This window comes from Mastigoproctus giganteus, chromosome 1, assembly GCF_048544385.1.
Source record: "Mastigoproctus giganteus isolate SK-2022 chromosome 1, ASM4854438v1, whole genome shotgun sequence".
In the NCBI taxonomy this organism is placed as follows: domain Eukaryota; kingdom Metazoa; phylum Arthropoda; class Arachnida; order Uropygi; family Thelyphonidae; genus Mastigoproctus; species Mastigoproctus giganteus.
In genome coordinates, this window is record NC_143575.1 from 182308434 (window position 1) to 182334884 (window position 26451).

At 35.7% G+C, this 26451-nt stretch overlaps 1 protein-coding gene across 2 annotated transcripts in view; it reads left to right on the forward strand.

The window, feature by feature from the left end:
• Window positions 1-26451, forward strand: part of LOC150091350 (uncharacterized) — a 61655-nt gene that overhangs the window by 15775 nt on the left and 19429 nt on the right. For both annotated transcript variants that reach the window (XR_016547551.1, XM_090383354.1), the window contains exons 2-6: window positions 6913-7119; window positions 10784-10923; window positions 22510-22593; window positions 23086-23194; window positions 23458-23529. Coding sequence is in view for 1 of the 2 variants with exons in the window: in XM_090383354.1 (XP_090239480.1) it covers window positions 7022-7119; window positions 10784-10923; window positions 22510-22593; window positions 23086-23194; window positions 23458-23529 (503 nt within the window). In the remaining variant the exon portion in view is untranslated. The remainder of the gene's footprint in view (window positions 1-6912; window positions 7120-10783; window positions 10924-22509; window positions 22594-23085; window positions 23195-23457; window positions 23530-26451) is intronic.

Sequence of the window (26451 nt, forward strand, 5' to 3'; positions counted from 1 at the left end):
CATGGAGAGAAATCTTTGAGTACTTCGTGAATTTTCTTAGAGGTAGTACAGGCCATTGAATTTATTATCGTGGGATGATAATGCCCTTCCATATAGGGTTCAGTTGGTTTACGAACTTCCCTCAAAGAGAGGTTATGTTTTCGCTTTGAGTAGCCATTTAGATCTCTACATCTAAATTCTTCTGGACATGTCTGGAACGATTTAGGGAGATGAATTGGAACACAATCTATAACTGTACTTTTGTTGATGAATTAATTAAAGCTACAACAACTTGGATTTCTTATACGCTTCCAAACACTTGGAAGGGGATAGAACTAGACTGTATGGTATGTGAATGAGTCAATGTCACTGCTAAGCAATCTCATTTACGCAAGATAATTAAAATTAAGCGCAGTTCTTCGCGAAAACGTCGACCCCCAATATGTCGCTAGTAGAAACTGAGACTCGCAACAAAATTCAGCAGGAGGTATTGGACTACCCAGCATATAGTACAGATCTTGTAAAACTTAAAGGAAATCTGAAAGGCTAGGTTTATAACTTGTATGATGAGGTCAAGGATGGAGTTATGGAAATACTGCTTCACTGTCAAAACTTCTACAAACAGTATGAATTGGCTAGTGGCACATTGGGATAACTATTAATGTCGTTGGAGGGTATTTTTAAACCATACGGAGTAGTATTCTTAATATTCATCTCGATATTGTGTTTATATCGTTTATTTATAGCTTTGATTTGAAGTTGTACAATTTCAGAACAGATGCTGTTTAGAAGCCTAATCCAGAAGCTAGATAAATATGGATCCTAAGACATTTTTCAAACGGCTAAAGTAAGCAAATTTCTTCAAGGATCAAGAGACCTGGTATGCGTGCCTTCAGAATTAATCACTCATTAAGGGCTGATGACTGAAAAGATCAACAAAACTAAATTACACAAAATATTTAAAAATTTCAGGGGACGCCAATAAATCAAATAAGACATTTAAGTTTTTCTTCTCTTTACAGCTTCATTAATGCCACTGCTTAAAACATCCTTGGAGTCCTCTGAGTGATCGCACTAGGGAACGAAACATCCACTTAAATTTAGTTCAGGGCCACTAGTTCCATATAGGTACTTGAATCAGTATGCTAAACCCAGTGTCACAGCTATGATAACCTCATACGGCCAATGAATCAGTCAGCACTCCCACCAATGATTGTGGAACACGAAATCCGATTGGTTGCTATCGCGCTCTGTTTACATCACTACCATATATCACCATGATACTTAGCGTCACAGCGTACTTGGGTTGTTTCTAGAATGGATTCGAAACATGCAGTTCTTTGTAAACTGACAATATTAAAAATAAGGCGAAAAAAAGAACAGCTCGGGTACCTTCCAACCAGTTGGACTATCATTTGCCTTCTATTGCCTAAAACGTTTCAAAATCTTTCACGGCCAATCATAAGAATAAATAGAGTTCGCTCCAATGAGTTGATAAAAAATATTCATAGGCTTCTCCATAATTCATTGTATTTTTTTACTCCTGGAAACCTGTCCTTACTAAGTAACCATTAATAACAGGTTCCAGTTGCCTGACAACTTCGCATACTCTACAATACTGGCATAATAGGTACTTGTAGACATTTAAAATTATACGGTTTTGATGGTTCTATTTAATTAAATACCCTAATATCACATTGAAGCAGTAGTTACGAGAATTTCATTAAAATTTTCCGTTTCTAATATCGTTTTATACCAAATCTTATTCGTTCTTATTTTAATATTGCATACTTTAAAGCTTCATAAATAGTTCTGATAATCAGCGTATTAAACCCGGCCAGGAATCGCATAAACATATTGGGTACGCATATTTCGATAGGAGGAAGGTAAAATTACTCATAAATCAAGGCGAACGTTAACCAGCAGCCCTTCAACTTGACAAGGACACTGGGGAGAATCTGGAACGTGCAGTGCGTAGAGCGAGATTTACTCGTTAATTTTTGCTTCTTACATCGATGCAACAACGTTTTAGAAATCCTTAAGGAGATTATTACTTAAAAAAGACGACAAAAGTCGTACTGGATGAAAAACCAAGTGGACAGATGAAAGGATTTTGTCAATCTATTTCTAATTTTGGTCTTCCAGAAGGACCTCTATATATTCTTAAGAACGGGGAAGAAAAAGTATGATAAAGCTGAGGGGGGCGCAGCTGCATATTACCACCACTTAGACCGAACAAGTGTGTCTGACGCCGTTAAAAAAAAATGTTTTACGTTTCTTTAAATAGTCCCCCTTCATTTCTTCCTCGAGATTCTTAACTATAGAAGTCGCCAACAAAACGAAAGCCTGCATGATAACACTTTTTTTAGTAGCTGCTTCAATCCATTAGTTTGGGATGAGTCGCTGCTTCTACAAGTTGGCGCCAAATGACCTACCACACGCGCGCGCGCACTCACACCACTTCTTATGAGATGCCTGCCAGCCAGCCACGTCCTTATTTTTTTGATAAATCGATGGTGGTGAAGATTGCGTGCGTATAACCCAGCATTTCTACTGAAACTCGTATGCAAATGTGACACAGAAAGAAGTTTATCCCCAGCCAGTGTCAAAATGTCAAGAAAATAACGTGAAATAGAAATTTATCTTGTGTTGTAAGGAGGTACTCGAGACAAAAGTCTTAATTTCAGCTTATAAAACTTCCGTACGTATTTTAATAGCGCAGGAGTTCATAGGAGTTTTATTTAGCCCAAAACTAACTTTCTGCCAACTTTTAGCCTAAAACCAACCTGTTGTAACGTCTACTCAATATTCGAGTAAATTTCTTTACTCCAATTTGTTCAGTAAGAAGTAATTCTTAATTTTATTCACTATCATCCCCAAATGAATGAGCCTTCTAGCTTGGAAAATAAACTGCATTCTTTGAAACTTGCAACAAATAAGATTGGAAAATCAGTCTTCACATGTCATTTTACTTTACTGAAGACAAAGAATCAAACTTTTCTTTCAGGTTTTTCTTTGGTAATCTTCTTGTTAAGACTGTCATGTCAGACTCCGTTATTATTTCCAGGTGTGTGGGTGTGTGTGTGAGAGAACTAAAATTCGTGTTCCGAATAATGTTTATCAACTATCCTGAAAATGTTTTATGGAATCATAGTTCAAGGATCTGTTTTTGACCTAACACCAAAATTGCCCATCTGGCACTCTCAATGTGTTGCTATATCGCGTCTAGCTTTTCATAAGAGCAAGAAAAAAAAAAACACAGGAAATTGCTTTCTTAAGTCAGCACCTGAGAGTGATTGCTGGCGCCGCGTATATGTGTTTGCCTTTAAAAGTCTGTCTGGCAGGTATTGTCCTCAAATCATTTTTTCTATTCTATTTACAACTTATAGATTTTATCCGTTTCTTTGCATGTAATAAATTGAGTTTCTGGAAATCTTGTTTGATTTCCGTCTTTACTTTCTTCAATCTGTATTCCTTCCAAACGTTTTGTTCGCTACTGAAACTTCAGGCCTGTATTCAACACTTTTCCTGGAATGTACATGTTCTTTCTGTGAAATAGGTCATTCAAACTCTTACTTAAACATTCCCCCCCTCCACGTACGACAATATTTTTCTAGGTAGTGTTTTTTTTTTACTTGCCTGAAGACAAATAATGTCTCCTGTCTCCTTTTTATTGCATGGTACTCTTGATTTCATAATGTGTGTTATAAAGGTCAGTTTTTCTGTTCTGATAGAGAAAAAAGAAAATTCAGCTTACTTAAGGATTCCAAGAACCTGGATGAGACTCAAACTAACGGCTGAAACCAAACGGCAATTTCACCAGTACTTCATATAAAGTATCTTTGAAAGTTGCCTTGGTTTGTTGTCGTTGTTATGGGGGGGTTTGATGGCGCATAAGTTGCTTCGGAATTGAAATGGTCTTGGGCTGGACACAGCTTGAAGACATGACGGATGGACTAAGAAAATAACAGAATGGTACGCAAGAGGGGCTAAACGAAAACCTGGAAGACAACAACGGAGATGGACAGATGAAATTCAGGAGTTCGTGGATAGTAAATGGATGACCATTGCACAAAACAGAAGGAACTGGAAAATTGCTGGAGAGGCCTTCATCCTGCAGTGGATTGAAAATGGCTGCTGCTGATGATGAAGCTGCTTTCGCTATAACGCGTCTATCCATTTATTATATAAATAAATTAGAAATTTTCGTAAAGTCAGAAATGATTAAAAAGTCCAGTTTGCTTGAGGAAGTTGAAAAATTCAGAAATATTTGCCTTGTCACCAATGAGATTCTCTAGAGTTATTGGTTTACGAATATTAACCAGTGACAGCATGGTTGAAGTTCTGTCTTGTTTATAATAAGGGCAGTCAATGTAAATGCGTTTAACAGTCAGATTTATAGAACAATGTGGTGGATCATCTCTTGTGAGTAAATGAAGGTGAGTCAGTTGAGTATGACCTATCCTTGCCCTTGTAAGGACTACTTCTTGATGTACGGACACTGAAGCGCCAAATTTTTGGATCCTGTTTAAACTGAAAGAGTTATTAATTTGAGTGTGTCCATTCTGATATGCTTGTTGTTGTTATGGGCGTTTAATGGCGCATAAGCCTCTATGGCTATAATGCGCCTATTCTGATATGCATGCAGCATGAATGATTAGTGCATAGTCTGATGCTGAAACAGGAATATTGGTTAAATCTAAGGTGGTTGGATTATATGCAGCTTTATCCAAAAGCTGGTTTAATTGCATATAATTCAGCTGAGAAGATACTGAATTCAGATGGAAGTGATGATGAAATAATATTATTCGGAATAACCTTGGTTTAAATTTTTACCAATATTTATAGTTTACACTTTAACAATTAATTGCCAGATAATTAAAAGCCAATATACCTATTTAACATGAAGTAAATAATCTAAATTTGCGATATTTTTCCATATAACTCAAGGGGTAAGAATATTAAATCCTTGCGCGACTGCAAATAATGTTTACTATATAAAACTTTCTTACAGAATAAAGATATGCTTAATATTGATTAGACCTTTATTATATTTTCGAGGCATGAATTCGGACATCTAGATGATAACAAAATGTGAAAGGATGAACCCAACATAACTTGCTTTGATGCAAGTTATGTTGGGTTCATCATGATCACTGAACCTTACTGCAGATAGCTCTTTGAACAAACCTCCTATCTCATTCATCAGAGCAGCGGTTTCCGTCCATGTCCTTACCTATCATATTTTTTCTGCTCCACATGTTTTTGCTCGGAAAGGCACGAACTTTTTCGTCGCTTTTCAAGGTTCCTTATTGTGCAACTGTCAGTTAGATTGTCAAACATCGCAAGATCCGAAATTCGCGCAGAAGCGGATAATAAAAAGAAATGGAAGGTCGACTTTACTACGTATAATAAAACTGATTTATAGATATTTCAACTTGTTTGCTGCAGCGAAGTGTTTGAAAAACTCCATTCGAGGTATAAAACTTAAATTTGTTGAAACTCAACAGTACGCTTATAAAATTACCTGATTTTTAAAAATCTGTTGAGAGTCTTCAAGTTTTAAAAGACGTATTGTGAGAGTAAAGTTTTATTTCATTAATTTTGATATTTGTTGATTCGCCTCCGTTTTGATGCAAGGTTCTGTTATTGTTTGAAGTTGTGCTTTTGAAATATCTAAACGTTTTTCTTTCTACAGTAGAATAATTACTGGAAAGAGCACAGAATTCTTTTGTGATTGGTTATGAAATCCAAGAGATATACGATTAGGGGGAACATCGGCAATTTCCAATTACGTGAAATAAGAAAAAAAAAATACACGATCCAGACTTTAATATCAACTTTTTTCAATTTAATAAGAAAATATAGAAAAAAAAAAATACTATTTCGAAAGAAATTCTGTAATTACAGTTATAGATAAAGCTTTATGGAGTTTCTATAGAAAATGGGAACCCAAAGAGCAAAAATAAATCACTCCTTTCTCCTCTAGATGGGGTTGATTGAAGATAAAAAGGTTGATTTGACCGATATCTAATAATTACTCTAATCAAATAAAAAGAAAAGAAAACATGATTGAATTTTTGAAATAATTTTAGTGTTTTATGTTTGTAAATCTTTTTAGGATTGCAAAGAATAAATATAATTGACAGTGAACAGGGTATCCACAAACGTTTTAAAAATAAAACGTTATTGTGTGAATAGGGTACATGAACCAAACCTGATTCAGAGGGTAAAATCTTTAGATTTTACTCTTTGGAGATTGACGTCCCCGTCATTGTCAATACTGCAGTTGAGGCATAAGGAATTCTGTAACAGATGCACCCTGTCCATGATGGTAGCTTCTCTAAAGAAGAAAGGTCCGTTCACTTTGCGACAAGTCATCATTATAAAGGTCAAATTCTGTACTGATTGAGTTTTGCGATTATGCTGTTATCTACTGCAGTACTTACATTTTTTGGTTGGGTGGTCAGATGGGTACTTTAGAATTAACGCTGATGCAGGGAAGAAACTACAGTATATCACGTATATAAAAATTATGTATTCGATGGTATATTTTCCATTTTTTGGAATAAAAACTCGAGTTTTCGAAAGATTAAATCACGCAATCCTCTCCTGAGATTGACTATGGCGTTTAAACAATCTCAAAAGGAATAGAACCAAGGTCTATTTCACACGGGTGGAGAAACATCGGTTATATCAACTGTGTTAGCGAGGGTACGCCAGTTCTAAAAATTAAAGAATTATACACTGTTATATAAATAGATTGTGGTGATTCCAATTTGCAATGAGGAAAGCATAATAAAATTTTCAAGTTAGTCACTGCAAATCTTCATAGATACTTATTTTGACATTTGCCATTTTACAAATTAAAATATTTCTAATCTTTATGGCATCAAATTCGGTTTCACATAATTCTTTTAACTCTTCCCTTAGATAACCATCATGTTTGTGCCAGAAATCAACAGATGATGATCATTTTCGTGGCGAGACCATCCCCGCACCTTGATGTCATTTACCAACCGCTTTCCCTGGACACCCTGTCATGAGGGACCACACGTGTTGTCATGATGGACGGCAACACGTGTCGTCTATGACTTATCTGGTTCTTTTTCTTTTTACTTCTATTGGCTCCCCACAAAGGTAAGACTTCTTTAGCGTAATACAAGTAGATGTAATTTATTTGGTAAAGGACTAATAGGATGGCATTAAATCGGATACGTCATGCGAAAACAAAATCATATAATTTCTTTCGTACAAATTCCACGTACGGTTTGTCTAAAAATAGACCCAAAGATTTGTCAAAGATTGTCTAAATTTATCATAATTTGTTCTGTAATTCAAATCTATATGAAAAATGTACGATCTGGGGGTTTCATTATTGTTGACAATAATTCCCAAGATTTCATTATTATTATTATTATTGTTTAAATTTAAGTTTTACATGTCATGGATTTTTCGCTGGTGGTATTTTTCCGCCTTCAGATACGTACGCTGAATCAAAAAACCAATTCTCTACCCTAGGCAACACCTCATCCAAACGATGAAGATTTCATTCCTCTTATCACCCATAAGATAAATGAGCTACACATAGCCCAAAGATGCAGAAGGTACACCAGTAGCATCATTGATTTCGCATCTATTTATTAATCAGTTATTGAGTGGTTCTATTATTTAGAGAACCAATTTTTAAATGCATGGATGGTCATTGGAAAATCCATCATTCAAAAGCACTAAAAATTGATATCCAATACAGGATCCGGAATTTTTCTCCTGAGAAGTGAAGAAGCGTTCTAAGTTCCTCAGCCAATGAACGACAGTTCTCTTTTGTCAACTTGGTCGTTAAAATCGAAATGAGTCCCATCTGTCATGAACAGCGACGTTATGACACTTTGATTGTTTTCAAGACGTTTAATGTGGGTTGACAGTAGCGAAATTTGTTCCCATAATAAGTTTATTGCAGCAATTGTTCCGAGTGATCTAATTGAAGGCATACGGTGATAACTCTTTTTTATTTTGCCTACTACTGTACTCACTAGTTGGCCCGCAAGTTCCGATGAGTCTGAGCCTCCTGCTCAGAGCAGTTAAGCAATTTCAGTTGTACTTTGGATCGATTAGCCTCTGCTGGTTTCGCATAACGTCTTTAGTAACTTAGTTAAGAAGTATGTAATATGAATCAGAAGATTTCAAGATAAACCAAAAGGTATTCTACATGCTTCGATCCAGAAGGAACCAGCAAAAATTCGGATACAAATCAAACAAAAATGTACTTAATGCTTCATTTACCTTAGACACGAAGAATTTAATTTCAATCTTTTATATTGTCAAGGTATAAATAAGAAATTGCCGTATTAGCGATCGCTGAGAGGCTCTTCCCATCGTTGAGTTATAGAATTTTCTCCAACTCTGCTTTTCTTTTAAAGTTACGCGTTTTCTTATAAAATAGGGCAGAACAAGGTAATTATAAGGTACGGGCCTCATACTCAACTCGTGCAAGGGAAGGGTTGCATATTTTCATCTCCCAAAAAGTCGAATTTTCCATTTCACAAAGCAGACAAACCGACCTTCCAACACACAGTTTATACACAAAAATGCCGCCTCGTGGCCTTGCTGCAAAATCAAAACTCATATCTCTCTCTTAAACGAAGAATCCCTGTACTACATTGGAAATTAATTTATATATAATATTTGTAAATATTTAAAATATATATATTTATTTATTCTGAGAAATATATCTTTGTCAATACAGTAGCTTTATTTTTATTTCTATTAAACTAACCAGAATATTTTTCTGGGTGGAGGGGTGTAAATTAATATAATTACTATGTTTTTCTTCGCGTTTATCGAAATTGTTTATCGTTTACGAATATAATTTTATAGTTCCTAATAAATAGCTAATTATACAACTATGTTTTCAAGGCTAAATGATGGCTAATTGCTTTTAGGAGTCTACAGTTTCGTCTAGGGCGACCTGGACAGAAAAAAAATCCCCTTTTCTCAGACTAAACTTAATCTCTGTCTCCCCTCAATTATGACCTCTTGTTACCTTGCTGGCTATTTTTATACCTGATAAACGTGGTACACTATTATCTGCTTATAAACATCATATTAATTCGCTAGGTCTGCAGTGACATTCGAGTCCTGTTTTCCAAATCCACCAGACAGACAGAAAGCCCTTAAAATGCATTTTCACGCCAGAGATCCATAACTACAAACAAGGCAGTTAATAGGGTTGGTTATTGGACTTTGAATTACATAAAGCATGAGCAACGAACTCGGGAGCATTTTAATTATTTCGAAATTAAAATAACATGTGTGTGCGAGAGAGAGAGAGATCCGAGTTAAAAGCTACCATCCTTCCACAAGTTCCCCACATTTCGTTGTCATAGCAACCGACATGCTCATCGGAGTGCCCATTAATAAATTCAGTATGAAATTGCGATTTAAGGTATTAGTAAATTCGCTATAATTATATACATATTGCAGAAAATGTAATTAACTTTATTAATATACGAATAACATTATTATGTGATTAAAAGATTTATTGCTGTGCATGTAATTAATAATATAATTTATGCATATTTATAATAATAAATGGTTATTCGAAAATTATGGACGTTCCATAAAATTTCTTTTTATGGTTTTTGGAGTTGAACTTTAATAAAATCCCAGTAGCGTTTGGTTCATAATAAACAGTATTTCGTTAAACCGTGCCTATTTGCAGGAATGCTGAACAAAATCTTGTTTATGGTCACTTTGAAACCTCATTAAAATACATAAAAGGGGAAAATGTTCATCAAATAGCCATATATTTCAATTGATCACTTTTTTCACTATGTTGTTTTAATAATGCGTACAGTATGGTCAAAATAAACATTACCATGATATTTCTTTCCAGAGGATGGGGACAAGATTCAGTCGCATTTATCGAAATATAAACAGTTCTATTCAGACGGATGATTCCATATTTGCGTTTAACATTGCTAAAGGCAAATTTCGCGGAAATATGGTTTCTGGGATGTATTATCCTTCAATAATTAAGAAAAATTATCAATGGAATAGAGAATGTTAGTCTAATGGTGGGTTCCATGTTTTGAACAATTTGGTTCTCAGCTTTTGAGGACTAACGACATGGAAGAAATTTAATGTGTGGTTTAGACTTCCACGTCATATCACTCGAAAAGGAATCTTTAATAACTCGTTATTAAAACATTTCCAAATTTCAGTGGTGCAGTTTCCAGCGATAATAAAAGCTACATAAAGAGAATGATCCTACTAATGTTTGCGTATATCATGTAAGTTTGCTGCGCGCACACACACGATTTGTGGAATACAAAAGGAAAATGTGTTTCTGAGGAATTTGTTTTTTTTCTAAGCTTATGTAATAGGAGAATTTTTTTTTTCTTCTTAAATAAAATTCATTCCCCACTAATCTCTCTCTCAGCATCCCATGAATTTAGTTCTTTTTATTTTTTTATTCAACTGCAGCATTATTTACATTGTGAATTGATAGCATCGCATCTTGATTAATGAAAGTCCAGAAGTATTAAATTTATAACCTTGAATTATGACATATTTATGATGGTCATAATTAAAAGTTTCAAACAAATGGAACCTTGTTCAAACCACTGGGCCAACAAGCTGGAAGATTGACATCATCGAGCAGCGTTTGTAGGTGTGTCCCAGAACCTGATATTATCAAGGTCTGCACAGAAGGAAGTTTCTTAAATAAAATATACCATTTAAAGATTTTATTCAAATTTAACCCACATTTAAAAAAAAAACAATTTAATATTTTCTTCTTCAGTTTAGGAGTTCCAAAACATTCCACGTCTGGGTGTCCACCCGGGTACTTTCCTTGCAACAGCAGCGACGCTTGCGTGGAACAGCGTTTTAACTGTGACGGAAAATCGGACTGCAAGGATAACTCCGATGAATGGCACTGTGGTGAGTTAGTTTCATTATCATATATATATTTTTAAGGAAAATGTATGCGCCTGTGGTGTAGCACGCCACCAAGGTGGTAGTTAAACGTGATTCATTCCTAATTTTAGGACGGATGGAACAAATGGAACGAAGGTCACTTGTAGGACTTCGTTTCTGGGTAGCAAAAGATGCGAGAACCTTTTCATTGAGGTAAACCAACCACCCACACTCCCTCCAGAAACCAGCTAACAGACCACCGAGAGAAAACAAACATACGTTTTGTATTTGATGAAAGGTAGCGTAGCCAGTGGGCGTTCTTGGGGAATGTCAGGATGACGAACAGAAAATAACGTTTCTGCTTACTTTGTGTGCCCAGTTATATAACCATGGCCCGGTTTAATAAAGCCATTTTGTTACCGATCATTTTCTATTTGTCTTCGGCTGATGTGATACTTTCTGCTTTAACTACTATCTTGTTCCTTCTATTTTCCCTTCTCTTCTTATTATCATTAATCTTGTAGATATGATGTGTCTTGCACATCCAATGTAAAATAAGAAAGAAGTATCGCTGTCGCATCTTATACGACGAACTTTATTTAAAAAATAATATTTTGAATTACAGCTGCGTGCAATGCATACAACTCAAAGACTGGAGAAAATTATTAGATGCATTGTTCGTTTTATGCTGATGACAGTTGTGCTATGCTGTTGCAAAACATATTTGTGTATTCCTAGTTTTTTTTTTTTTTTAACTGGGAAATTCGCGAAAGTCTAACTCAAATATTAGAAATTTAAATATTTATTATAGTATTATTCTTATAAAAAACACATTAATACTAGCTACTAGGATTCTTACAGAATCCTATATATTCCTATAAGAATCCTACTACCTAGGATTCTTATAGGTAGACAAGAATCTGCCAAAGCTGTATTTCAATTTCAAACTGACATTTGCAAACAAAAATATTTCCAGTAAATGTGGAAGTAGGAAGTAGTTGTGACCTTTCCCTTAAAAATCAATTAGTAGACTTGCCATTCTCAGAGAATAAATTTACTTGCTGAATTTTATAAGCTCGAGACAGAAATTTTATTAATCGTGGATGAGTTTTCTGCTTTTAAACTGGAAGACGAGAAGTTCTCCAACTTAAATTCGATACAGATATCCTATAATATGCAACAGTAGAAGAACATACTTATAAAGAAAGATTGGGCAAACTTCGAGAATCACTCCAATGGTTCAATCTTTTACTGAGAAACGTTCTATCTTATTATTGAAAAAAAAATCTATGCACTTTTTTACCACGGTCAACGCAGCCGGCTGTCTTTACATCATCGGATTCAAAGTACTGCCATCGTAAACCATCACAAAGGTTCTAAAAATCACACAAAAGAAAGACCTGGATTATACTTTTTTTTGCAGAATGAGGAAGAATGGGACATCTCGTCATTTCAATGCGTATGCACATTTTCAATTACTTGCGCAAATATCCAGTGATAAAGGCTAAAAACTACTCGACATCAGTGGATAGAGATGTTTTCCGTTTGCTGAAAATCACATAGTAGTCATAGTAACGATTACTGTTAACCCCAAACCAGAATTATTACTTTTTGGGTTATGCTCGTATTTATTTCATGCATACGATCAAACAGACAAGCTCTCGTTATTAGACAGTATACACGCTTTGTGCACCTGTTTTAGTGACCCTTTAAATAAAATGAAATTACAAAAATAACCACTCCTAATTTGCACGGTGTAACACACTTTAAACTGATTGGTACATTAGGTTTTTTTTGGAGCAAGTTACTGTAGTCACCGCAGTGGCGCTGCAATGTCTCAGCCATGAAACGAGCTTTCCTCGCGACACAAGTTTAATGTTGGTAGTTTATGCGCGTGTTAAACACTAAGGTTATGAGGTGTCAGTATATTATATCTGCAACAGAATCTTGTAATTGAGTTGTCTTGATGGTTATTCTTTAGTATGAAACCAACGTCGAAGTACAGCAAAGAGACAACAGGAAATTACAATTGCAAGTTGTATTTTAACAAGTTGTATGGCGAAACAGGTTACATTTGCAATAAGAAAAGAATGGGAGGAGGCCAAATGAAGACACCGTGGAACAGTCTTGCAAGACCTTTCCGAAGATCCAAGAAAATCAAAATCAAACCAGTAAGAAGAGTGACTTTCTCATATGACAGCATAAGGGATACTCAAGGAAAGTTTCAACTTCTGCAAGAAGCCCAATGGCAGACCCATAAGACGAGACTTTTGTGCCAACCATCTTGTTGAGGGCACTAAATTCCTTCAACGAAACTGTTTTTGTTGATTAGGCTCCTTTTTATCTATCCGACCCGATAAGGTTAACCATTCGTCTTTCTTCATAAGATGACGTTCTACAGACTATCATCGATCTCAATAAACATCTCTTTAAAATATCATGATATCGTATCAAACAATCGTCATATCAAAGTATTCTCTTCGTTCATCGAATATTTGTGCCTAAATATATCACAGAGAACTAATAATCCTCTGTATGATCTTCGAAGTCATTTCTACTACATTGAGTATATAATAAATCTTTGATGGAAAGATTTAAAATTTTTGAATCGTTCAGTTTATACGGATCCCAAATCGTTTATGTATGCTGTAGACCAGAATGAATTACTAACAAGCGACACGGGTATCATTTCAAGAAAGCAGGTATTCCGAAAGTACGAGAATCGAAGTGGGAATGGGATTGGTCATTATTAAGTCATGGAATTTTGTCACAGTGACCAAGTACTGCAAAAATAATCTCCTGTAAAACGATATATTCAAGGTTTCCTGGAGATTTTCACAATGTCTATTACCAAAGTTGCCAAGTTTCATATTATTCTCAAATGGTAAACAGAAGATGTTCTTGTAGACATAGCGCGGAGGCAAATTATTAATCAACATCGCAGATAAACTCCATTTTAGAACGCAGAGTAAAAATTTCTTCACTGGCCACAAATGAAAAAGTTTTTTGTTGGACTGTTAGTAAAGAAGTACTTCAAATGTCTATAGTTATTTGCAGAAGAGTCTGTTACTGATCGAACCAAAAACATAACAGCAGTCTACCTTAAGGATATTTATCCGAACCTTGCTATTATAATTGGGCAATGTAATCTAACATCGTACGACAATGCCGCGTGATTATTCTCAAATAAAGTGTTGTTTACTCGGATGGATTACACTGAATGCACAAATGTCTCAATCTTATTAGGACTTTTCTGTTCCTTGTTGTCTGGAGCTAAAGTTGGCAAGAATTCTTTACTTGTTGCTGCCATAAGGTGTACCCGTATATAAACCTGCTCCAATGACTTCATTCATGTACGTTCTTCGTTTGGTTCAACTAATTACTTCATTATTTGCTTGAGCTGCCACTTTCGTGACTACATTTGCATATGAGAGAACCGTTTTTCCCTGTCACAGCAAACTAGATTAATGGATTCGCTGGTTGAGCCAATCAGGTTACCAAACATTACCTCGCACTTTACAGAAGACAGTCTTTACGATACGTAGGTAGAAAGCAGCAGAGTTTATTTGGAAAGACAGGAATACTTTCATCTATCTCAAGAACGTAAAACTCAAATAATTTAGTTAAAGTAAGCGTGGCTGCTTATCAAAATTTTAAACTATAGTTGTCATCAACATGTCTAAGCTTTCCAGAAAAAAGATGAATATCCGATTTCTAAACTTTTATGTAGCTTTTACTTGTTTGATTTAGGTTTTCACGAAGAAATTTAAACAGCAAGATCGTTGTCACGTGTTATCCTAAACTCCGTTAAAATTGAAGAACATCTTGCTGCTCGTTAGGATTTTTAACTTCGACTCTGCATCAATCAAGTGCAAAGCGGATGCCAGTCATGTTGGAGGAAATTCTATCGTATTTCTTTTAAACTTGGCAGCTGTGGGCGTGTGGTGGTTTTCGGTTACACCTTAAAGTCTTTCATCGCGAATGTCGTTGGTAGCGAGTCAAAGTTTTAGACAACCTAGCGCTCCTTGTAAAAGACACCGTACTGAAGTCAGAAGAGAACGATGTCTCCCGAATTGGATTTGATGTTTCTCTAATCAATGGCAAGGTCAATAATGTTAAGAAACCTTGTTAATGTAATGATCTACTTCTTAAGTCACATTTTCTAGGATCCAAGACATGTTTCCCAAATTGAGTTCGCTAAATCGATAATTACATGGAAAAAGAGTAACAATTTTTCAAGAGGGAATTTATCTTCATTTTACTTTCTAAAACCGTTTATATTTCTCACTGATGGCTGGTACACACCCACGCAGCCAATGACTGCTTTTCAAGAGTAAATTCGTGGCAAGAGTAAATAAGGTATTGCAGCGCGCTAAATGCAATGTGTCAGAGAATATGCTAACTAGTCTATTTAGCATACTTGTTCTCTCTCTCTCTCTCTGTCCTGAGTTGAAGTTTATCGCTTACCATATGACTTTGGGATGCATTTCTCGCAAGGAACGACGTCACTTGACTGCAGGGATAGTTAACGTTGATGCTTGCATCCAGGCTTTAGGAGTTCTGATTTGTGCTACAAATGGTATTGGCGTTAGGAATTTGAAATTGTGTATGTGCATATGTATGCTGGAAAAGGTTGAATCCCAATCCGTTATAAAATTTCTCCATTTGCAAGGCAAGAAGCAAAATAGGTCCCTGAGGAAATGAAAGCTGTATATGGGAAGAAATGCTCATCGTATGAGACTGAAAAATTGCAAAAGACAATTCAAGTGTGGGCTTAGCAGTATGAAAGATCACCCAAGAGAAGAAAGATCCTCCACACAGACACTTCCGTTGTGGCAAAAGTGGAACAGCTAGTCCTACTACTGCGACTATAAATATTACAGCAAATGAAGTGAACATTAGCCATGGATCTGTTTGTACCATAACGTATCACTTCCTGCACAGGTACGAGGTGGCAGCCTGATGAGTTCCGAAATTGTTGGCACCTCCTCAAAAACTCCATAGGAAAGTGTTCCGCGCAATTTTTGGAACTTTGTAGAGAGAATGTTGATGTTCTTGGCCGACTTATGACAATGGATAAATGCTGGGTACATCATTATGACCAGAAACAAAACAGATGAAAAAAAAAACAATGGACAAATTAATCTACAACAATCCCCGAAAACAGCCAAAGTTCAACTATCTGCCAACATGGTCATATTGTCGGTTTTCTGCGACTCTAAACATATCATACGTACAGATTCCCTCCCAAAAGGTAGCGACACCACTTGGGAGCCACACTACAGAAACCTCTTCGGAATATTTCAGAGCTATCAAGTTGAAGAGACGCAGGGAAGCTATCAAAAGTTGTCGCCTCCTGGCCAACAATGCTCCGGTTCACAAGGCTGCTTTCACAGTGGACTTTGCAATCAGGCGTGGATTTCAAAATCTGCAGCAGTCACCTTATTTTCCCGAACTCTCACCTTTAGACTTCTTCCCTAAAATGGGGAAACCATTACGAGATTTCAGATTGATGAGGAGGAAATAAACGAAATGGAAACCTATTTATCGGCTTAAAGTGAGAAGTCCTATTGAAGAGATCCGAAAGATCTCATCCACAGATGGGAAAAATGTGTAGCTCTGTAATGTAACTTTTCAGAAGGATGAAACTGGCAGCCAAGTTTCAAATCCTCAACTGAAATATTTCTAGGTGAGGCTAAATACTTTTTTGATCTCCTCTAGTACAGAACGTGTAAACTATATGCATTCCTTGGTCATTTTACTTGTTTTTCTGGATGAAAACCTTAGTTTCAGTGGATGGAACTGCAACACGCGCCTGAGACTGATTAACTCGGCCCTGATAGGAAAATAATCCAGAAACCTTTCTCCTGTCTAGACGGGCGCCGATACCGCGGTGGAATCAATGAAATATGATTTATTTTGGGTCAGACTATCTACGACAACAATATTTCACGTTCAAAACAACCTTTTAATGACAGCTGCGACCTCAATCCCATCGAAAACTGTTGACATGCAATGCTTCAGTTGCCCAGAAGCTTTATTGTTTGTACACACACTCCAGAATCTGTTCTGTTATGTATTCAGAAAAATAAATACATTTAAAAATATATGTTATATGTAATCTGTTCGTATTACAATGTATACTTGTTTTCATATCTAAAAATTATTAAAAATACTCAACAGCAATTTCAAATATTCTTTTAAATATATCAAAATAAACCTTAGACTGCATTCTCAGTGCTCGTTGTTTTAGAGTGCTGAAGGACTTTTGTATTTCTTTGGTGAAAGGTATTTTTTAAATAAATTACATTTAACGAATGAACAACTTTGTAATTATCTATTAGCATGAACATTTTTCAAGTCTGTTAGGCATTGTGATATCTCCTCTAACTCATTATCCATAGTTCATGGATAATCAGTTGTTTCTAGTGAGAGCTAATAGTAAATAAGGCATCTGATGGAATCGATCCAATTAAATTAATTTAGAAGTATCTCTCCTATTCATAAAGGGGGAAGGATGGAATGACGAAATGAGTAATTGCAGACGTCTAAGTTTAACTTCTGTTTGAAGGAAAACAGTGGAGTCGGTGGTTAAAGAAATAATGCACAATCATCATCTTGGTAGAAAGGCAATTATGCGGCAATTACAGCATGGATTTGTTAAGAGGAGATTTAGTCCGACAAATCTGATTAATTACTATGATGTAGCCACAAAGGAAACGACTGCTGTACAAATTGGAACAATGTAACCAGGCAAATTATTGGAGAGGATAGCAGGAGATATGGGAGGATTTTTCCTGATGTTTTATAACCTTGTTTTCTTCCATAATTTGCCACTAATAATAAGGGACAAATTGCTGCTATGATAAAGTGATGGTCCACTACTCTTCGTGGACTAATGTTATTAGTAGAGCCCTTCAGGATTCGGTGTTGGGATCCTTACTGTTTTTCAATAAATATTAACGGTATTGTTGTAGATATAAAGTTTAATATGACAGTAATCGTGGAATGCTGTTCCAACAAGATCTGGATAAATTAGTCATATGGGTTGACGAGTGGCAGTTGATGTGAACATTGACACATGCCAAGTAATGCATTTAGATAGCAATCATCCCAGAATAACATACCAATTGGGTGGTATCACTCTCAAGGTAATGAAGAATTCGAAAGATCTAACGATTATTGTACGCTATTAAATGGTTCTCGGGGCAGTGCAGGGCTCTGTAGGGCAGCTTGTGCAGTTCTGCTGACATAGACATTTTTCCAGCAGGGATAAGGAAGTGATTATCCTAATGTATAAAGCTATGCTTAGTCCGCATCTTGAGTACTGAATACAGGTCTGGAAACCTCATTTTAGAAAAGATGTAGATCTCTTGGAACGGGTTCATAGAAGAGAATCAAGGTTAGTCAAGGACACAAATACATTTTCTTACCAAGAAACTCGAGTTCTGAAAATTGCAGCTTTTGGAAACTAAGCACCTGCGATGAGTCCTGTTTTAAGTGGTTTGCTTTACTCAAACCATCAAAAGCCATAAGGCTTTAAATGGGTTGAGCAAATTAATTTACTTTATAACGATGTAATTTTGCGATCTCACCTGTATGAAGTTAACAAAAAATACTTAATTTTACCTGGCAAAGTAGGGTGCTTCACTTAGCTTAAAATACACGTTAATTTTAAAAGTAAACCCACGTTATTTTTATTAAGTACAAAGCTACGAGCACCAAGTAACAATCGTTGGTGTAATTGTGTGAGGGTGCTAGTGAAGGATGTTACGTAACTGGAGGAAATGACAGTTTCGCAGTTTAAGTGTTCAGTTTGTCAACCGGTATTTGATGTCGCACGCATCATTATTGGTGAATAAAATTACGTTTCTCGATGTATGCCATCGAGAAACGTGCTTTTTTTTTGAAGACTCTTACTTGGAAAGTAAGATTGTATTTTAAAAAACACACGAAGTCTTCCAGTGAATGTCAACAAAAAATTGTGGAAAATTCTTAACACTAACCGTTCGTGCAAAGCTGCAATTTTGAAGGTAATGAAGTTTCGTGAGTGTTGATCAGTTGGGAATAAGGAACATGAAAGGAGCTTTATTATAAATGACACCTTGGACGACATTTTCTTGGCAGTCTCCCAATAAATCTCTAAAGAACTAGGCATTCAAAAGGGGACATCATTTGGTTCATCTCATTTCGCTGTAAGAACTTCAATTTCAGAATAGTGTTAAAAGATTACGGTTCTGTGGCTGGTTTACTTTGCAGCGAAGGTATTAACACTTTGGATAAAATTTATTTCACTGACGAAGAGTGGTTTCATCTTAGTGGCCACGTCAATAGTCAAAGTTGGAGAATATGGAGCACTAAAAATCCGTACAATTTTTACGAAAACAATTTTTACAATTTTTTGAACAAACAACCACCTCTGATGTTTATCAAGGCACCATATAATACAACTTATCGCATTGCTGGAGGAGACTGAAAAGAGACATCTGGCTCAAATAGGACGGGGGCAACCTTCCATCCACACGCTGACCACCGAAGTGTTTCAACACTTTTTTGGGGGTTAGAATCATATCACAAGCACTTCTGCTACCTAGCTCATAGCATTCCAAGACTTATTTTATGGGGTTCTTAAAGCAGAAAGATTACGAGAGCAAGTCACGAAGCATTCAGCAGCTCAAAGCCGTCTTCAAAACTCTGGAGCTGTTGGAATCAGCTCGAGGCGAACTTGTATCACAAGCTTCAGTGTGTCGTGTCTACAAAAGCGACCAACTACATAGCCCAAGATCAAATCTGTAATGCTCTCGGTATAATTACTACCGATAGGTTGAGCAATATCTTGAAGAAACAAGATCGTCTAACATTGTGAAGGTGACAGCATTATCAATGAAATTTACTGAGGGAATAATAATGAAAAAAAGTACAGTAGTTATTTTAAATGAAATAGGTGGATATGAACAAATCTTTTCAAAAACTCTGAATAGCTAATCTGAAGGCAACGCGAAATAAATTATAGAGATGCGAAGCACAGACGTTGGCAAAGCGAAGTTTATTAGAGGTTCTATTCAATGATAATTTGTAAACAAGTACCATGAAATATGATCATCAAAGTCTGGTGTAGTTGCGAAATAACGAAGCATAGGTGGTCGGAGATTAAACAAGAAACTTAATTAGCAAGTTTGTCAGGACATTATCTACTTTACATTGAGACGTAAATAATTAAGTGTTAACGAACGCAGCCACGAAGTTAAAATCGATCATTGTCGAAGTGTCGCAACGGTTAGTGTGACGTATCAAAGTTAATACAAAAACAGAAAAAGCATTTGGATTATAACGGTGTGATTATAAAGTTTACTTAGTTTATTAATTGCAGCTTGTACTGTAATTAATTATAACTATTCTTTACTTTAAAAACGAGAAATTATTAATATATATTACAGTAATATCGGTCTACACTCATCCGTTATTGAAATACAAAATTTGTTTATAGTGGCACTCTGATAAATCCAACGAATCTCGCGGATGGAAAAACGTATCTGATGATATTTGAAGATTGAAACTGATATGACAGATTATAATACGATAAATAACTGGTTTAAAAAAGCAATAATCTTGATTTTTAAACCTGTTCTGTTAAAGCCCAGAGAAGCCTTATGATTCAGTTCGATTTCGAATCGATGATCCTATTCGTTGTAGCCAAATCTGGTTTATCTTGTGTTCAGGATCTATTTTCATTTATGAAATGCGCTGTTCGGCCAAAGCCGCAGAACTTTTGTAAGTTACTCCCTCTTTAATAAATGAGTTTCAAGGCATTTGTATTTTCATTTGTAAACGCTTGATATTTGGATTTCGTCGCGAGATATTGCTTAACGAAAAATAGGTTCAACCTACTTAGTTAGTTGTAAATTAAATTTTCTTCTGACTGATGCAAAATAAATTGATATGCCGGGTTATACATCTAATATTTCGTAATCATGAAATTAAATTATCATAATTATTAGAAAATCAGCGAAAATTATCGTGTACTGTTAAAATGGCCAAAATCTTTATCGAGTCCAATGTGGAACACCTGACTATAATGCTGACATATAAGGAAATATTTAGGTCATTCAAAGGTATGTTTTTAAATAATTACTGCCAAAGCTACGTGACGGGTTGCCTCAACATCGCACTACTTTGAAATGTATAGCGAATTCTAGTCATGCGTTGCTTCGGTTGGCAACATTTCATAATACAGTGTTGTTAAAATTAAAGTATCCCTATGTAGAGGACTCTGCAGCGAGTTCTAAGGCTCGAACTGAAGAGAAATTTGAACAACAGGTACGATAAAGAATGCGCTCGCCATTTATTGGGGAAAACAAAAGTTACAATTTGTCACTACATGGCGCTGTGGCAATACAAATCACTTGAACAGCGCTACAATTGTTCAACGTGTCCTCAATTTTGGTCAACAACAGTTTCCATTCGAAGAACAGCATTTTCTACAGAAGAACGTAACATGTCAACTGGAACACCCAGCACGTGACGTCTAATGCTGTCCTTCAGATCTGCCAGAGTTTGACATCCTTCCTGATACATCTGGTTCACAAAAAACCCACAACCAGAAGTCCCATGGGGTAAGGTCCGGTGATCCGGGTGGCCAAGATGTCAAAAACTAAGGTTTACGATATTAAATTATATGAGAACTATTCTGTTATGCGCATATTATATAAAAGCTAGTTTAAAAATTGAGATAAAATCAAGCTTAAATACACTCCAAGTTAAAATGGCCCAAACACTTCATATAAATAATTTTTTTTTAAATCTCACGAATGTATTAATATTCTGATACAAATAAAGAATTCTTTTTCTATATGATGTTGTTTTAAGAAGACCGATGAAATTTGTATTCCTGAATGGTCTAATGGTTTATCTACAGGGAAGACTTTAATAAATGTTTTAAGAATCAAAACGATGTCATCTAAAAATAGGTACCATGGTACATCGTATCTGGTAATTGAAGAATTCGCCGAATAAATACAAACCATAAATATAATATTAGAGTAACTACAAACCACAAACTACTACAGTTAATCTTCAGCATTGATTTGGGCTTTCAGCGTAACCATAGTGACAGCATCCGGAATCCCATTTCTCTAGCGTGTGTTTCGTAATAACAGCATTCTCTTGCTTTTAAGTACCAACATAAATACAGTTTTATCTTATTAATCAGTTATGATCGGTTTAGTGTCTCAGCATTAATCTAATCAAGCATCGAGATATAGAGGGCATAACCGGAATTTGAGCATTAAGCACTTTGCTATAACTTGGGCAACTTTTCTCCCTGTTAGGCATTGAAGAGTTTCCGAATGTATAAATAGGTATTAACCACCGCTTTCTTCAGAGATATTTTTATCGTTCAACTGAAACTTCTCTGCCAGTAATGTACGTTTATTTGTAAATTCCTCAAAGAGAAAAAAATCATAAGATTAGCAGAGACTATTCATTCCATCCATCACACAATACTCTCACGCGGTTATCCAGAATGATTGAATCTCGTATAAGACCTAGTTCAGTTTTAATTTATTAATGTGTATTTTAATTACAATGCTAACCCATTTTATTCATTCGCAGAGGACAAAAACAGGAAAGAGTTTTGGAACAGTCTATTTCGGAAGCGGCCGGATGAAGATAGGGAAAAGAAAGTTAAAAACTGTGGTAAGAAAAGTTTTTATTGATTATTATTATGAACGGATTCTTCTGATCTCCTATAGTAATCATCTAGTACCAGTGGAGATCAGAATTTGTTCATTATAAGGAGAAATAATAAGCTGGATATCACATCTCCGATCGTTTAAATTTTTACCAATGCGAGTATGGCTTATGACCTGTAATGTCCATGATAATTCTAGTTTGATGCAATTATTTTACCATTATAAATAAATTCTAACCCACCTCCTATGTGTTGGAAGATAAACTCTGTCCACACACACACAGAGGTCAGGTCTTCATTTTGGTAGTTGCGAATGCTAGGGTTTATTTTGCTGTGGTATTTCTATAATTATATTGGTTTCAATCTCAAGAAATGAGTGGTTAAATAAAGCAGGGATTCTAATATTCCTGCTGAAAAAAACGTAGCGAAATCAGTGTGTATTTTCAGTAAATAATCCCCCTTTCTTGTTTGCTTATATGCGATTACTTTCTTTTCAGAGATTCCCATAATTCCACCCGTCTGTACATGCTCAAGTGTTAATTTATTTTGTAATCATAAGGGACTAGAGAATCCTCCTGCAGGTTTACCCCGCGAAGTTCAAGAACTGTAAGTATTAAGCATGTTATTAACTATTTCTGTCTTTCCGCAATTCTTTTCATATTTTAATCAAAACAACAGTATCATGTTTCAGTTTTAATTTCATATAATCAGAGATTATTGACAGCAGCGCTAATTACTTTTAACTAGTCAAGAAAAAAATTCTGTCTTTAGCCATCTTTCTCTTCATTGAACAAGATATTTAATGGCTTTCAAAACAAAATTATGTTTCCAAATATACCATACTAAGAATGTATTCTGTGTTATTTTAGGGATCTTTCAGGCAACAGTATCCATATCATCACCACGGATCACTTTCCACCTCTTAAGTACTTAAAAACTTTGTAAGTTCTTTAAAGAATTTTATTCTTCTGTAATATGTTTTGAGTGCAGTAACGTATATGTACGTTGATGTACAAGGGCGGACAAAATAATGGAAAAACTGGTGGAAAGAGTTATAGGTATGCATATGGTGTAGAATAGATTCAAATAAACCATTCCTCTTCGTGAAGGAATGAAGGTGGAGGAAATTTGCTTCTCACCCTACTCTCTAAATATGCCCACTGTGGCCCAATAACGTTTAAGTCTGTTGATTGCGCGGGCCATGGGAAATGCTTAACCACAGTTTCATGCTTTTCAAACAAAGATTGGACACATCTGGCTATGTATATTGGAGCATTATCATCTTGAAACGTGGCGTCGTTTGTGGGTAACGATGTTTGCGCCATGATCTGGAGTAGTCACTCAGGATATCTAGGTAATCAGTGGCAGCAATTCTCCTGTTCAGGATGATGATAGGACCTGAAGAATGTTGCTGCCCAAACCGTTGTTGCAAGTATTTTCATTATTTGGTCTACCCTTGTGTATTCTATCCACTAAGAGTAAAAGATTCTTTGCAACAGAATTTTAAGAAAATACTAAAAATATTAAGTTACTTAGAGTGTTGCGATAAACTTCAATACTCTATCAGATTCTCTTTGTTATTCTAGCTCTAGAAATAATTTATAGACTAGTTATAAATCTATCATTGCGGATTGAGCACGTTATATTTTACTCTTGTCCTAAAAGTATGGTATAGGTTTTGCAAGAACTGGAAAATAGACATCTAACACGCATTATTAGAGGAAAGGAGGTTTTCTATAACTAACAATATAGGTTCACGTAATTCAAGTGTATTTAGCAGTAAGAACCATATATGGCCGATTCTGAGAGTTAGGGATATTATCGCCTAGAAATTCGTCTAGTAGAGCCATCATCTGATACACTAGGAAAGGAAGTAGAAGGTAGACAACGGCGGGAAGTAAAAAAATGAAAAATGCTCAGAGAGAGAATCCTGAACAGCGTTTGTCAGCAGGAAAAATGAGGACCATCTGTCGAAAACTAATGGAACCACAGATTATCTAACAAGAATGTACCGCAGATTTAATCTTAGAATCATTATTATTTTGTGTTGGGTTTTTAATATTTTGCTGATTAGTAATCCGTGCATGCTCCGGTATTAGCGAGTAGGATAGTTATGTCAATAACTAGTTTTTTTTATAGGGAAGTAGAATACGAGAGTTTTCTTGGACTCAGGTATCATTTAGTGGGTGAAGAAATTTCAAAAATGCATGGTTTCAAGAGGTTTATGGAATAACTGTGGTGCAAAGCAGAGAGCAATTTTAATATCGAGGTTAGGGAGTCTCTACCCAATGTGAAAACCCCCTTTGCAGAGGAATTTGAGTTAGGATGGAATGGATGTAAAAGGCTGTTAGAACAAGACATCTGACTTACGACTACTTTATCGTGGCTTGACCTTTCCAACACTAAGAACGCAAACAACGGATATGAAGCACTGGCCTCCTGGGCCTTAGTGAAGCCATTTAGGCAAAGATGGCGTCAGGAGGAACATTGCACAGTTAACGAGCGACAGCGGCTCGAATTACAAGCCCAATCAACCCTTTACATTTTACAAAATGTGAGAAGTTCATAAAATGTAAAACTTAGAGGTGTTTTTTGAATCCCTTATCCTAAGAATCCGCTAAGATTCTTAGCGAAGCTAAGAATCTTAATAAAGCAAATCTTCCAGACAGACCAATTAGTAGGAGTTATATGCATGTGGGTTAATATTGCTACATATTAGTAAACTCGTTCTCTTTTTGTTATTTTTGACAACTGCTGCCGAACGTGCTTTTTGAAAATGTCACGTCAGTGTATTAATTCACCAGGTAGCATTTGCGGTGATTGCATAATAAATCTCAGAGTCTATAACGCTCGTCTTAAAGAAAACACATGCTGTATTAATTTTTCAGCATGAGAAACTGGAAGTTTGAAGCTTTGGAAATCCCTGTGAACATTTTATGGGCAACGAATTAGAGAATTATAAAATCATAATTGCTGATTTACTACAAACCAATTCAAATCTCTACTCCATTAATTAATAATACACTTTCTTCATTTCCATGTAGACTTTTATCCCATATTACCCAGTTAGTGATGAAAACGAAGTCCGCGTTCATCGGACTTAGTTTTCATCAAGATATTGCTATCGACTATTGGAAAAACCTTGCCAAACAAGGTGGAAGCCCGGTATACTGGACGTTCATTACAAAAGGAAAATAAAAATTTAAAAAATGACTGTATTATGTTTATGAATTGATAGACCCTAAACTGTTATATCAAGTGGTAGATTTAAGTAATTTATTATCGAAAAGATACAATTTAAAGGAATTGAACCACCTCAGTGTCCAACACAAACTATTTATGGCAGTGAAGTCTCTCGGTCCAGTTGGGAATACTGTTATGGCAGGCATGCAAAATTTGCAGTATGCAGAGTCTTCCCTAAATGGACCAAGAGACTCCACTCCCGGTTCACGTTAACGGGCCTGAAGACGGGAAGCAGTGAGTTCTCGAAAAATAGCCATAAATAGTTTGTTTGGCATTGAGGTGGTTCAATTCCTTAATTGTATAATTTCGATAATAAATTACTTAATAGTGTAGTGTCTATCAATTGATTAACATAATAATGAACAATCACGAAAACCCCCTCTCCAAGTAATTAGAAAAAAAAACGAGACTTTTAAAAGCCATTTATTGTAATACTTATGCCAGGCAATATCGGTTGGATTCAGTTTATCAAAATTCATGAGATGTACCATATTTCGGGGAGCCAAAATGTCAAAACTTTAAAATTTGCCATTCGATGTTATCAAAATAACTGTTGCAGAGCTTAGATCTACGAATGAAGGCGTAATATCTATTGATCTCAGAAAAAAACTGGATTTACA